The sequence below is a fragment of the Monodelphis domestica genome, chromosome 5, assembly GCF_027887165.1.
Source record: "Monodelphis domestica isolate mMonDom1 chromosome 5, mMonDom1.pri, whole genome shotgun sequence".
Classification (NCBI taxonomy): Eukaryota; Metazoa; Chordata; class Mammalia; order Didelphimorphia; family Didelphidae; genus Monodelphis; species Monodelphis domestica.
Genome location: NC_077231.1, coordinates 217,000,893 through 217,016,390, shown reverse-complemented (window position 1 = coordinate 217,016,390; position 15,498 = coordinate 217,000,893). Strand labels below are relative to the sequence as shown.

The window sequence follows — 15,498 nt, the reverse complement described above, 5'->3', positions numbered from 1 at the left end:
GCCCTGCTTGGCCTTTGGTCAGAATTAGAATTGTAGGGTGGGAACAGTTTCTCCAGATCCATCTTCCCATGCCTGTTAGGCTAACGTTTTCTTAAAAGGTATTCAAGCCATCCTTGAATCTTGAATTGCTCATTGCACTAAAGGTTTAGGTAGTTGATATCATTTGCCAGTGGATGGACACAAAACAGCCATGAGAAGCTGCAGACACTCTCTGATGTTATACTACTGAACTACAATGGGCAACTCAAACAAGGGATCTTCACTCATCCAAAATCAACTGAACATGTTCCCAGCATCTTTCCTGACTGCATACTCTTCTCCTGTTATAGGAAAACTTAGTCTTGTTTTTAAAACTGCTAAATGACCTGCGTGCTTCATTTATGCCAAAGAAAACCTAAAACTGCCAAGGAACTAGAATGAGTCTAACTCAGCCAAGAAGAAGAGTAATGAGTCAAAGGGACAAAGAGGTGAACTTAGGCTTGATATGAAGAAAAATGGAACAACTGGAGAGATTCTCAAATAGAATGGCCTTTTTCAGGTAAAATTTGGACTAGATGATTTCAGAAATCCTTGCCAACTCTGAGAGGCAACAGATTCTAAACAAACATTCAAATAAATCATTAAAATGAATTGATCTTAAGATAGGGAAGAACACAGACATGCTGAGATAAATTATAATGTAGCCTTTACACCAAGATTGATATAAATTTAACCTGAGTAAACGGCACATACCAATACTCTCTCCATCATCCCAGAAAAACTCTCCTTCAGCTGTTCCATTATCTGATAAAGCCACAAGAAGACCCAAGGAGTTTCTCCGGCTATGAAAATTAAAAATTAAAATCAGGCATCCAGCTCTTTGAGACGGATATATGATCTCTATTCTAAGGAAATATATCCTCTTGTCTCTTAAAATTTTCCCCAGGATAAGTATCATGCAACTAACTGTGTAGCAATTATCAAGTATGACAAACCTAGAAACAAAATGTCCTAGGTTCAAATATGACCTCAAATACTTCCTACTATATGATCCCATTGTCTATCCCTTGCCATCTTCTGCCTTGGTACCAATACTTAGTATCGATTCTAAGAAAGAAAAGTATATTCTCCCCTCAAGGACCCTTTATTGGTAGAGCACATCATAGGTCACAAAGTACTTCTATTCATAATATGTCACTTACCACCTGATACAAAATCTCCCTTGTGAATGGCATAGGATTATCATGATGCTTAAGGTAAGAGTAGTCATTAGAACCCAGGATAAATGGTGTAAAAATGTGCTAGAGACAAATAGCAGGAAAAACATAAAGTTTGCCATTCATTCACTGAGGTGAATGGGAAAATAATCTGTGGGAGGAGGGGAGTGTTTATAGAAATCCTCAGTCCCTTCCTTACATCAAACATCCTATTTTTAATTAATTACTACTCTTAATTAGGTGCTAAACTCAGTTGCCTGTATGCTGATGAAGGACTGAGAGTGCTTTCTGAAACTTTCTAAATTTCAAACCAAAAGGGGAAAAATTGGGAAATGGTTGAACAAATTGTGGTATATGTTAGATATATAACACTATTGTTCTATAACAAATAATTAACTGCTTGATTTCTATAAACTAGAAAGGCCTCCATGAACTGATGCGGAGTGAAATGAGCAGAACCAGGAAAACATTATACACAGTGATGGCAATATTGTGGCATAATCAAATGTAGCTGACTTTGCTACTAAAAGCAATAAACTATTTCAGGACAACTCTGAGGGACTTATGAGAAAGAATACCATCACCATCAAGAGATGGAACTGTGAGAGTAGAAATCCAGAAGAAAACATGATTTATAACTTGTTTATATAGGTATATGATTTGGTGGTTGATTTTAAAAGATGACTCTATTACATAAGTAAATAGCATGGAAATGGGATTTGAATGATAATATATGTATAACCTAGTGAAATCACTTGTCAACTCCAGGACAGGGAAGGGAACAGGGGAAAGAGACAACAAGAATCATGTAACCATAGAAAAAAAATTAAAAATAAATTAAATTAAATTAAAATACACACATACATACATACATATGTACATAAATTTCAGCACCAAGGTACTACTTAGTCTATTCTGGATACACATCTAGGGACAACTGGGAGTAAGTGAACAGGAAATAGCATCTGCTCCTTAGACTTCACAACTTTCCTCTCAACATCCTAGTCATTATTAATACCACATGTGTGATAGGGTAGATAGTTCAATAACTATTATCTTTGATTTAACAGAATCAGGGAACTGAGGTTCTATGAGTTTGGATGATTTTTCTATGGTCTCACAGCCAGCAATTAATTCAAACCCGGGCTTCCTGACTCCAAGTCTAGCACTGTCCACTACACTTCATTGTCTTTCAAAAAACTGGTAGAGAACCCAAAGAATTAGCATTAGGATCTGAGGTACACATTTGGAGAAAAAGGAAAGATGATTCTCCCTGCAACCCCCCCCACACACACACACACACTCACCTATAATGAGTATTATTAGCAGGTTCTTGCCATGGAAGGATGTAGCCTCCACGAATATGGAGATTGATGTGGTCAAGAGGAGCTGACAGATCCTTCCACTGTCCCCTCACTCCAATATCTGAGCCCTTTCATTGAGAAGAAGGCAAGGAAGAAATTAACTCAGGAACCTCACCTTAGCTGAATAGTTGACTAAAGACAGAAAAGCATTTCCCCAGGATGGACTCTCATTTCTATTTATGGATCCTATTTTTTAATCACATATAGACTGGTCATGAATTATTCTTCCTTCCTCTGTCTCACTTTTATACCAAATCTTGTCAAATCTGCCTTTCTTCAATGAAATCTTAAGAACTTCAATGAAATCTTCTTTTAAGAATTCCCACCATTCATAAGTATCATCAACCCTGCCACTTCTATATCACCATTCTAAGGGTTCAGCTGGGACTTTGGAAAAATCTAGATGTTCAACTAATAGGGAATTAAGTCAGTGACTCAAGAAGAATCTAGATTGTAGAGGGAAAAATAAATGGAAATAAATCTGTCAGTGATGGCTTATATGTCAGGTCTCTAAGATATACCAAGGATAATTGTTAGAATATTATACAGAGAACCTGAAAACATCCCAGATGAGTTACCCACTAACCTTCTCCACTCCCTAACCTTCACATTTTTCTGAACTGGGGAAATATAAGCTTTTATGTGCCATCACAGAGGCTTACCGAGTAGTAATCATACCAACGAGCTCTGGGGAAGTAGGCAGACACTTGCCTGGAATTCTACAATAAAAAAAAACATATAAGTTGTTAGAAAACTGGTCTGGAAAGGCTACTAATAATACTCATTATATTTCAATCAATAAAAAAATATTTATTAAGTGCCTCTTAGACATAATCTAAGCCCTGGGGATACAAAAAAAGAGGCAAAAGAGAATCCCTGGTCTCAAGGTGATTACAAGATAATGGGGAAAACTACATGAAAACAAATGCATATAAATCAAGCTATATACAAGATAAATGAGAAATAATTAACAGAGAAGGGACTAAAATTAAAAAATGTTAGGGAAGGTTTCCTGTAGATGGTAGGATTTTAGTTAAGACTTGAAGCCAGGGAGATAAATAAATAGGTGGAGTGGAGGAAGGAGAGTATTCTAGGAATGAGGGACAATCAGGAAGAAGATCTGGGGCTGTAGTGTGGAACTGCCAAGAAGCCAGGGTGACTTTATTAAAGATTACATGTCATGGAGTAAGGTGTAAGAAGGCTGGAAAGGGTAGGGAAAGGATTTGTTTGAAAGACTCTGAATGACAAACAGCATTTTTTTTCCTGATGGTAAAAAGGAAGTTTATTAGCATTTTACATGTTGAACCTGAGCTTTAAGATAACAGATTTAGGGAATTATTATAGAGGAAAAGAGCTCAGGACAGAACCCTGAGGATGACTATCATGATCTGATGGAGGATCCGGGAAAGTAAAGTGAAAAGGACTAGTCAGATAGGTAGGAAGAATATCAAGAGTGAGCAATATCCTGAAAACCTAGAGAGAAGAAAGAATCAAGAAGAGTCTCATCAACATTGTCAAAGATTAAAGAGATGTCAAGGTGAATGAAGATTGAGAAAGGATCACTGGATTTCGTAACTATGGAATCTCTAGTAACTTTGGAGACAGTAGCTTCAGTGAAATGATAAGGTCAAAAGTCAGATGGTAAATGCTTAAAAGAGGGAGGAGGGAAAGGGCAGGCACCTATTGAAAATAACCTTTTCTAGGAATTGTGAAGATTGGATTTAGCTATTTCCTGATTGTAACAATGAAGATACTTAGTTTAACAAAATCAGGAATGTCTTGGAAACTCTAAATTACTGCACCCTACTTAGACCCTACTTTAGGGGAAGATAAATTTGTAATCTCCTGATTGAACAATGAAGGTACTTAACTCTTACCTTATAGTGAAGCTAGAACTTTAAGCTGTCTATTTTAAGATCTTAATACAAAAAAAGGTGTTAAGTAACTATAAAGTTTAAATAAGTCACAAAAAGGTTAAGTATCTCACAAAAGATGAACTTAACAAAGAAGTGTTAAGTAACTCTAACAATCTAATCTAATCAAAGAAAATGAGAACTAAAAAGAATGGGCATTTAGAGGAGGAGACACAAGAGTGAAAGGTCTATATATTGTCTCATTTCCTCTCTCCGGGACCTTTTGCGGAGAGTTGACTGATAGCAGCGTGCTGGGCCTTTCAGCATCTTAGAGTGGCTACAAGCTATTGTCCAGTTCAGGGGTGACTTTCTGGCTGAGTTTCCCTCCTTTACTTTTCCAACTTTATCCTCTTAGAAGCCTCTAATCTTCTTCAGAGACCTAGAGGCAGGAATTTTTAAACTATCCCTGGCATAGGCCAGGCAGGAGAAATCCTGTATCCTCTTCCTTCCTTCTCCTTAAATTCCTTCCCTTAAATTACCATAAATTTCCAGACTGACTTGGGTATTTTATTTGGAATTTTCCCTGGAGGACAATTAAAACTATATTTTAAGTCACAACCCTAAAATTATCTTTACAGAGTTTAGCTACAAATGGTGGAAGAGATACAGAACAATAGTTAGCAGGAATGGAAGGATCATGTTGGGGGGGGGGGGGGTTAAGGTTAGAGGATACATGGAAATGTTTGTAAATTGTAGGAAAGGAGCCAATAGAGAGAGAGAGATTGAATATGTGAAAGAATGAGGATAAGAGAAGAGGCAATCTGTGGGAGCAGATAGGAAAGAATGAGATCATTTGAACAATTTGAGGTGAATCTTAGCAAGATATAAGGCAATTTCATCATATGAGATAGGAGAGAAGGCATCTGAGTAATAGGTGATGAGAAAGAGGAGAAAAGAAAGAATTCATAGTAAATGGCTTCAATTTTCTCTGTAAATCATGAGGCAAAGTTCTCCCCACAGAGTGGAGAGAGAGAGGGAGCCACAGGACATTTATGGAGGGATGATAGGGAAACAGAACAGACATAGCAAACAACAGTAACCTTGTATTTGACAAAAGTATAGATCCAGGTTTTTAGATTTAAATTTAGATTTAATTTAAGATTTAGATTAAGAACTCACTATTTGGCAAAAAATTGTTGGGACAATTAGAAAGCAATTAGGATAAAAATAAGGTATAGATCAATAACTTATAACATTTACTAAAATAAATTCAAAATGGATACATGACCTAGACATAAAGGGAGATATAAGCAAATTAGAAGAACAAGGAAAAATATTATATATCAGATTTATGGAGTGGAGAGAAATTTATGAATAATCAAGAGACAGAGAACATTGTGAAATATAAAATAGGTTTTTTGATTACATTAAATTAAAAAGGGTTTGTACAAATAAGATTAATGTAGCCAATATTAGAAGGAAAGCAAAAAACTGGGAAAAGATTTTATATACAGCTTCAAATAGAGGTCTCATACCTAAAATATAGAGAGAACTTTGTCAAATTTATAAGAATACTAACCATTCTCCAACTGACAAATGATCAAAAGATATGAACAATTTTGGATGAAGAAATTGAAGAAAATAAAGTTTTATATAAGCATATGAAAAAAATAGATTATTGTTTAGAGAAATGCACATCAAAACAATTCTGAAATACTGTCTCATACCTATTACATTGGCTAAAATGATAAAAGGACAAAATGACAAATGCCAGATGAGATGTAGAAAAAATAGGGACACTTGTACACTGTTAGTAGAAATTTGAACTAGTTCAATCATTTCAAAGAGCAATATGGAATTATGCCCACAGAGTTATAAATGTTTGAAGAATAATTTGTTAAATGTCCACCTCCAGAAAAAGAGAAATGTGAGAGAAAGAAAGAGAGAGAGGTATTAAAAAGATTAAAAGAGAGTGGAATAATGAGTTAATACTGGATAATAATCATAGGATTATCTAACAGCAAAGAAGACCCATTTGAGGTTATATAAAATAATTTTGTAGTGGATTCAGTGAGAAGAGTTATGTGATTTTCTCTACTTTTGTTTAGCAGCACATATGCAGATTAATGCTTAACTGGGCCTAATTAGTGATATGTAAAGGAAACTAGAATTCCAAAGGGAAGGACAGTGTAGCATTGAATTGGTTTACTAAGGAGTCAAGAAGGGGAGAAGAGGATAGAGCAATTAGTAAAGGGAATATGTTGTAGTAGAGAATTAATCGAGGGTTTGGAAACCAATGTGTGGATGAAGAGAATGACTATGAGAAGGAAAGCAGGAGATGAGTCAATAGATTATGATCAGATAAGGGGATTTCAGAATTCTTGAACAAGAAGATGCTACATATGTGAGTGAGGGCAAGATTATCTTTGTGTGACTGGTTGGGTGGAAGAGTAGATCATAGGAGGCAAGAAAGTGGAAGAAATGAATGGTTAGGCTATCTAAGGACTTTGACTTTAAGAAAACTAGCACAGATTAGCATAGACAGGAATAAAAGAAACCCTCCACCAGCCTGTGAGGCCTGGCCTCAGCTCAAAAGCTGAGAGAGACTCAAACCTCATCTAGGGAAATCCCTCTTCCCTTTTCCCTGATACCTCCCCAATCCAAACTTTTTATTAAATTTTATATTTAATTGAATATCACAGTCAGATAAGAGGACTAACATTTCAGGGGACATAGAAGGAGCTGAACCTGAGAATAGCCAGTCAACTATAAATAGTTGGGCAACCAAGTCTGGGGGTAGGCTTTTCCCTCAGGAGCGTCCATACTTACCTGCTCTGGGGTATCTGCAACATCAATCTATAGAGAAGACGTCCCCTCAGGCTGTCATAAGTGGCCCATTTCTCGGGAATCCCATTTTTCAAAAATAGCCTCTCACCAGGGGGCATCTCTCTCCTTTTACCTCACCAGCAGCCATATTCCCTCTCTCCCTTCAACTCCTCCATTCCCTGCTACAAAACCTTCTGTATCCCCTGTTTTTCAATCCCACCCATTTTCCCTATAAATATTACAAGGGAAATAAACTAGAAGTGGCAGTGAAAAACAAGAATTATTCCACCTTTCCTGTGAGCCAAGGAAAAGTGCTCCCCAAAAGACAAAGTTTCTAAATACTTGTTGCCAACTTTTTACCTTCTAGTAGCCTTTTAAAAGGAAGGAAAATCATGAACAACTACTCCCAACTTTACAGATTAAGAAAGTCCTAGTGCAAGTCAACACCAATGCTAGGCCTAGAACTTGGGTCCTAAGAACAGAGTAAGGCCTATTGCACTACATGACTTTGCCTTTTATTCTGCATCTTCTATAGAATCCAAAGCCTTTATACTCACAGGTTCGAGGACAGGACTGACTAGGAAGGCTGGTCCCCACAAGAACTGAAGGAAAATGTCCCAGGTTTCTTTGTCTTCTATAAACCTGAGTAGGGAAACATGGCATAATGATCTGAATTCCCCTCAAAGTCAAGGGCAAAGATTTTCTGGGTCATATGAACATAAAATTTTAATTGCAAAAATTCTAAAGAGCCTTGCAGATCAGGTCAACCAAAAAACCTAAGTTTAGCTTCCTCTGGCACAACCTGTATCCAACAAATGTTCAGACTCTTGGTTCCCTAGATTTCTTCCTTCTTTCTCTAGCTCTGGTTCTACCAGGCACATTCACTAATTTGTATATTATGGAATTAATGTGAGAATATGTGTCCTTTTTGCATTGATTACATATGGATTCAGACCCTTACATTTCATCTTCCTTCCCTCTGTATCTGCTCAACTTAAATATAAATAATACTTTTCATTCACCTGTGTATATGAACATAGCTATGTAGATAATAATAAAAGGAAGGCCACAAATTTTTAGTTGAATAATCTTCAGAAGAAAAAACTTTATAGTCATGTATATGACTTAATCTTATTACACTCAATACTTTAAAACTGACATTTAGCTCTTTAAAATGTTGTTTTCTGTTTAGATTTTACCTAAACCTGTGAGGTGACTCTTCTAATTGTGGAAGATAATATAAAACACGTTTTTTATTTCTCATATTTTGATACGTCTTAATCATTCAGGCAATTTGAAAGGATTAATTTGTAATATATAAGCAAAAGGCAATTGACTTGTCTAAATTCAAAAAATTATCATGAAAATATATCTAAGCTAATTTTATGACCAAAGAGAACTATGAAGGCAAAAGATTCATCCTAGCAATAATTCACTAAATAGGATATTAGGCTCACATTTACAAAACAAAAACATCTTTGACTAACTTATTGGAACCTTTTTACAATCAAAGCAGTCTTTTAAATTATATTTTTTTCCTAATTAACAAGTAATAATAAGCATTACAATTGGGATAATAGGTCAAATCTCCTAATTCTAAAGCCAGTGCCCTTTCCACTAAATCCTATCTCAACAATCCTATCTCAACAATAGATAGATAGGTTTTATTCCTAAATAATTTCAGGCAAAAGCTCCAATAACACAGAGTGGACACTTACTCATGGAGAAGGGGTCGGACAACTGTGCTGCCTTCAACATGAGCCTTGTGCATGAGGGTGTAGAGATATGGCAAGAGGGTATATCTTGTCTTAAGGACACTTCTTGAGAGATCCTCAAAGGTAGAATTCCAAGCCACTGGGTCCTGCCTCTAAATCAGAAAAAAAAAAAAAGAATATTTCACAGATCACCAAACCTTTAACTCTGCTCTAATGGAAGAAAAGAAAAGTTATTAAAAAATTATCTCTTACATCAGTCAATTTGAGTTTCTGACTTTCTTCTTTCATGACCCCCAAGCTGGTACCATTGACCTTGAGAAGAATTCCTGATGCTTTTTTTATTCCTTATGCCTAAGGGATCCTGAACAAAGTCAAATCTAGCTCCTGATACAGACATACGCTCATTCTTGACCACACATTTTCACATCCAGTAGCAATTTTACATTCTAATGGAATGGATTTGGGTTATATGCAAAGAAAATACATGTGAAAAGATAGAGGGGGATCCTGGCATTATAACCTCTCAGCACAGTCATTAATTGCTTCTCTCCTATTACCATTCTTTTTAGAGTCTCTGCAAGGAATGAAATATTCTATACTACTCTAACAAATACAGAATTTATGAATTTATGCACTTCTCTGTGCCATGAGGGATATTATCTCATGAAGGAGGAGACCTGAGGTCTGACACAAAAGCAGCCTTAAGGAATAAGATAGTATCTCACCTTGGTCCCAAGAGCATTGTGGTTCCTAGAGAATGGGTAAAAGGCTCCCAGTTGCATCCATCGAGCACACATTTCATATTCAGCATCTTGAAAGAACCCACAAATATCAGCTCCTGTCTAAGAACAAGAAAGAGAAAATGGAATGGAAATATCATGGGCTTCTGAAACTGTCTTAAATCAAAATGAATTAAAACGCTGAACCAAGTGAGACTTACATAGGATATTCCAAAGAGACTGAACTCCATCATGCCTGCAATGAGAATCAGCTGCATCAGAAGAGGCCCTTTGAGATACTTGCCCAAGCTCTGACTTTCCTCACTCGTTGATTTTAATAACTTACCATCAAGAAATGTCTAAAAACAAAGGGGGAATGACACAGTAGACAAAAGGCTGACACTTCTCTGTTATCTTCAACATTCAGAAAAATGATTGACCCTCACTTAAATCAAATGCTTGATTCCTGTCCTTTCCCTGGGAAACATTCAGAATTAGGTCTCATTGCATACCAATGATGGACTTATAGAGTTGGTCCCATGTTGATTTGTTGTCTCCCAGCCAGTGTCCTGCCCAGCGTCCAGAAGAAGGGAAAGTTGAGCGACTGATCACAATTCCTCTCTTTCCTGTAGCCTCCTGAACTCCTCTAATAAGAGAACAAAAATGATATGTGAGAGCCAAATCTGGAGATGGCCAAAGGTCTTCCCTCATCAGAAAGCTTCTGTAGCTGAGACTACAATCTGAGAATCTCTCTAGATGACAAAATTGGACAAATAGCCATAGTTCAATCTGCACTTGATGTCCCAGATAAAAAACATTAACTATAATATATTGTACATTAAATATTAATTCCAGATAATGGAAAATATCCCACTTAGGTTGAAATAAGTATATCAGGGGAGAGATTGTAATTTCTTTCAGATCTTTAGTGAATTTACCTCTTTGATGATGTTTCATCATTGACTAATTTTGGTTACATCTCATTATATGAACACCCAAAAAGACTTTGTTTGTTTTGAGAGGAAGGAAAAGAAAAGAAAAAACGTTTTGCTGTTCACTTGTTGGCCCTTGGGGACCATTCATTCCTCTTCTTATTGGAAACTACATTTGTTCTGTTCACCCACTACCTGCCATATGGATCTCAAGGAAAGAGATGTAGGAACTCACTCATATGTCGGCTTCGTCTGGGACCAGCCATAGAGATTATGCACATCATAGTGTGTCACTGGACTTCCATCAGGCAGGAATTGCTGACTTTCCATGCACAGGGTTTTGCTGCTCAGACCTCTATCTCTTGCCTCCAAATCTGGGGAAAGATATGCAATGATGTTAGAGTACACTAAAATAGCAAGTAATTTATATATGATGGTGGTGAAAGAAGTGGCTAGAAGTTAAGGGTTGTGAGAGGATAGAGTATGAATTTAGTATAGAAAATTAGATCAGAGCTAGAACACATAAACCTTTGAACACCAGGTCATGGAAATTTGAGCTCTAGTAAAAAATGGAAAACTGACAATGATTTCTGACCACGGACCATAGATTATCAAATTTAGCACCATAAAGAACCTTAAAGAACGCATGTGTCCAGGCCTCTTCTGTGATAGGTGAGGAAACAAAGGTACAGAGAGTTAAGTGATAGCCACAAGACTAGAAAAACTAATAAGCAGCAGCCAAGCTGGGACTTGAACCTAAGTTTTCTGACTCCCAATATAGTCTTCTTCTCACTATTGCATAAGATGAAATGGTCATTCATGTGTAACAAAAAGGTTAAACTGCCAGTTATGATATGGATTAGAGGGGAGAGCTTAGAGATAGGGAGATTGATTTGGAAACTTTTATAATCCACATTGTAAGGAAAAAGTTAGAGACTGAATTGGAGCAGAGGGAATTGAAATTGTGAAAATTACAAAAGATATTTTGGTTTAATGAAAACAACCAAGGATAAAGAATAAGATTTTGTTTCTAATCCTTCTCTATGCCACTAAGTGATCATTTCACCTCTGTGATTGCCAATTTCCTCAACAAGAGTTGGATTATATAATAGCTTTCACTCATATAGTGTTATAAGTTCAATAAAGAAGCATCATGGTATCATGGATAGAAGGCTGGCCTGAGAGCCAGGAAGATTTCAGTCCCAATCCTACCTCTGACACATAACTAGCTATATAACCCTGAGTAAATCATTTCATTTCTTAACATTTAATTCTAACATTCTAAGATTAAAAGTTATAAATTTTTTGATAGAAATGTTATGATAGAAAGACTCAGAATCAGAAAGCCTTGATTTGAGACTAAGATAGGATTAACTCCCCCTTGCCTATTTTTAAATTAATCAACAAAAACTGAAAACACTTCTACTTAACACCAAGTAGGGGAGCTCCACAAGCCTCTTGCTAAAAGTGAATGTCAACTCCAGAAGCGACTGGCCACCCCCTGGGCAGTGCTAAGCAAAATTAAAGACTGCAATTGGCTCCCTTTAAGTAGAGGAAGGGACAGGAAGTGACATGGAAAAAGAACTATAAAAGTCCTGAACTTCCTGTCCAAGGAGGTCTCTTTGGCCTGAATCTTGGGCTTGGAGGATCTTGAACTGGAACTGTGACTTGGAGCTCTGACTTGGGACTTCCACCTGGGAGTCTGGCTCTTGGACTGCTTCTGATAAGACTGCTCCTGGATCTTCTCCTTTGGAGCTTCACCTGGGTGAGTGAGAAGCTGATCCTCCTTTCCTGGCTTCTGGAGACATCAGTTTCAGAGAGGCCTTCCTCTCTTGGAGGAGGCCATGTGGGTGGATCCCCTGTTTAATTTACCACCAGATACTCCAGCTGAGGATTAACTAGCCTTCCCAGGCTGACTCAAAGACCAGAGCAAGCTTTAGGGTGATATGCTTTTATATTTCTCTACTTTCACTCCTTCCACCCTTTTGTAAACAAAACTACTAAAAGTAATTTTGGTTTGAGCTAGAATATTTTTAAATAGATGACCAGAGTATTGTGAAAATTAAATCTCTCCCCTGATTGTGAAAATGAAATTAACTCCCCTGCCCATTTTTTAGATTTTATCACCAAAAGTGTAAACACCCCATTTACAGCAGACTGGGGAAGGTCTGTGACCCATGTATGCAATAGTGGATGACAAATCAGAATCAAACTGACTGCCTCTTGGGCAGACCTAAAGCAGAATTTCAACAGTAATTGGTAGACATCAAAATTGAAGGAAGGTACAGGAAGTGCCACAAAAGAGTTACAACTTCCTATGGAAAGAGAATGGTCTGAGATTTGTAGAAGAATCCTCCGAGATCTTCAGAGGGACTTTGGAGTTCTTCTGGAGTTCTGAGTTTGAGTTGGAGGCTCAGTAAAGAGTCTAGTAAAAAAGTCCAGTAAAGACTGGACCTGGGACCCTGATTGTGAAGCCTATTCTTAAATCTCTCCCTCTGGACTGAGATATGGTGAGTGAAAAAAGGCTGACTCCTTTCCTGGTTTTTCTGAAAAGACTAGCCTGGGGGCAGCTAGGTGGCTCAGTGGATTGAGAGTCGGGCCCAGAGATGTGGGGTCCTGGGTTCAAATCTGACCTCAGACACTTCCTAGCTGTGTGACCCTGGGCAAGTCACTTAACCCCCATTGCCTAGCTTTTACCACTCTTCTACCTTAGAACCAATACTCAATATTGATTCTAAGACAGAAGGTAAAGGTTTAAAAAAAAAAAAGGAGAGTAGCCTCAGGAAAGACCTATCCTCTTGAGAGAGACTCCCTGTATCCCCAAGTCCTCGGCTACAAGGGCTGAGGCCTCTCTGTTTAAGGACCAAACCCTCCTGCCTGTTTTTGAGCCAGAAGTCAGAGTAAAATACTTAGCACTTAAGCTAAGTAATCTTACCCTATCCTCTCTCTGATTTCCTACTTCACTCTTTCTATATTTTGTAAATAAATTGTAAATAAATCTCTTTGGGGAATTAATTAAATTCCTGGTAACCCTATTTTAAAATAATACAGCCCAACTTTTTTTATAATTAGCCCCCTTTTCCCCCTAACAGTATTATCTTAGAATTCTCATATATTTAGTCAAAAATTTAATTCTTTACAAGACACTGTTCTAGAAAGCAAAATCTTTTGGGCCAAGACTATGAAAGAAAGGGGTGGTACTGGAGTATCTGTAAGGTAACTGGCTCTAATAGTTAACTAGTATATTATGATATTGAGAAAAAGAAAACAAGAAAGAGAACATCTAGAAAAAGCCTTTGACGAATCGTTATATTAAGAAGATGGAAAGAAGAATAGCAAGAAGACAAGAAGTGGTTAAAGATAGAGGAGATCCAAGAGTTTGGTATAAGAGAAGCCAGAGACAGAGAATATCAATAAAAAAGAGAGAACCAACAGTGCCAAATGCTACAAAGAAATTAAGAAGAATAAGGAACTGAGGAAAAGCCAATGCATTAGACCCAAAGAAATGTGAAAAGATGGTTTGGGAACAGTAGAGGGTTTGGAAGCTTGACACAGCAGGTTACTTATCTTGGCAATTTCCCCTTCCAGCCTTCCTTCTAGGAACTGTAAGTCTAGATAAATTGACCATCATTTGACTAGACAAGAATTTGACATTCCATGATTTTGACTGCTGAATCAGACAAATTCATTACATACCCTGAGAAAGACTACTAATTATCCTTTCCCCCGAGGGCATGTAAACAATGCTCTGTCCAGGACTTTTTATAAGATTCATTATTTTGAAACCTCATTTGCTGTCAACACTAAATATATAATTACCAAAAGAACATAGTAATCAAGGCAATAGGAGATGAAAGACATGCATTTTCACTGCAGGATTACCAATGGTCTCCCTGCCTCCAGTTTCCCTTCCTCTACACTCTCCAAAATAAAAAAAAAATAATTGAAAAAAAAATAATTGAATTGGATTGAGTGTAAAATTAAAATTACACCCTCACTACCAAGAGGATCTTTGAGTATATTTACTCTGTCTAAGAAAGATATCATGGCACTGTGGCCTAGAGAACTAAATTGGGCTAAAATTTATTGAGGAGAAGGGCAAAATCTGACCCCTGGAAATCCCTTTCAGTCTTTCTCTATATTTTCTAAAAAAATTTTAAGAGGTAAGGGTTTAAAAAAAAAGAAAGAGTATGTGGTTCAAGCTAGTATGGAAGGTATAAGAAAAGATGGGCACTGTGGAATGTAGGGAGTTAAAAATGGTGGGAAGAAAGAAAGAAAGAAAGAAAGAAAGAAAGAAAGAAAGAAAGAAAGAAAGAAAGAAAGAAAGAAAGAAAGAAAGAAAGAAAGAAAGAAAGAAAGAAAGAAAGAAAGAAAGAAAGAAAGAAAGAAAGAAAGAAAGAAAGAAAGAAAGAAAGAAAGAAAGAAAGAAAGAAAGAAAGAAAGAAAGAAAGAAAGAAAGATCAAAATCTACTTAATGGAGATAGTTATTTCTTCCCAATTTTCTCTTTGCAGACTTGATTTCCCATTGTTTAAATTCACCCTAAAAGAACCAAGATCACTTAGCATGCTTATATATTTATCCCCAGAAAATGGACTGCTACTGATGAATGAAAGCATGTCCCCGCCTATGTCAATTTGACAAGAGTCTAAGTAACATTCACCCAAACAGAAACAAAAACGTGCTTACAGGGCATATAGGGAGGGTGGTTGAGTGTGGTATTCCTGCAACCTGGAGAAACTGCTCCATTCACAAAGCTTGACGGTTCATTCATGTCCTAAAATGTAAAACAATCCTATGTCTTTATGTATATGCATATTTTATTTACACATGTGCCTGTGATAAATATACATAAATACTTTTATAGTATATTCATATAGCCAAATGTACATCAT

General features: G+C 36.8%; 1 protein-coding gene across 1 annotated transcript in view; it reads right to left on the bottom strand.

The window, feature by feature from the left end:
- Window positions 1-15,498, bottom strand: part of MGAM (maltase-glucoamylase) — a 159,232-nt gene that overhangs the window by 76,455 nt on the left and 67,279 nt on the right. Inside the window, exons 36-45 of the mRNA XM_056799810.1 lie at window positions 15,293-15,380; window positions 10,841-10,979; window positions 10,186-10,319; window positions 9,895-9,929; window positions 9,680-9,796; window positions 8,958-9,106; window positions 7,797-7,881; window positions 3,223-3,279; window positions 2,504-2,628; window positions 733-821 (exon numbers count right to left, since the gene is read on the bottom strand). Coding sequence (XP_056655788.1) covers window positions 733-821; window positions 2,504-2,628; window positions 3,223-3,279; window positions 7,797-7,881; window positions 8,958-9,106; window positions 9,680-9,796; window positions 9,895-9,929; window positions 10,186-10,319; window positions 10,841-10,979; window positions 15,293-15,380 — 1,018 coding nt within the window. The remainder of the gene's footprint in view (window positions 1-732; window positions 822-2,503; window positions 2,629-3,222; window positions 3,280-7,796; window positions 7,882-8,957; window positions 9,107-9,679; window positions 9,797-9,894; window positions 9,930-10,185; window positions 10,320-10,840; window positions 10,980-15,292; window positions 15,381-15,498) is intronic.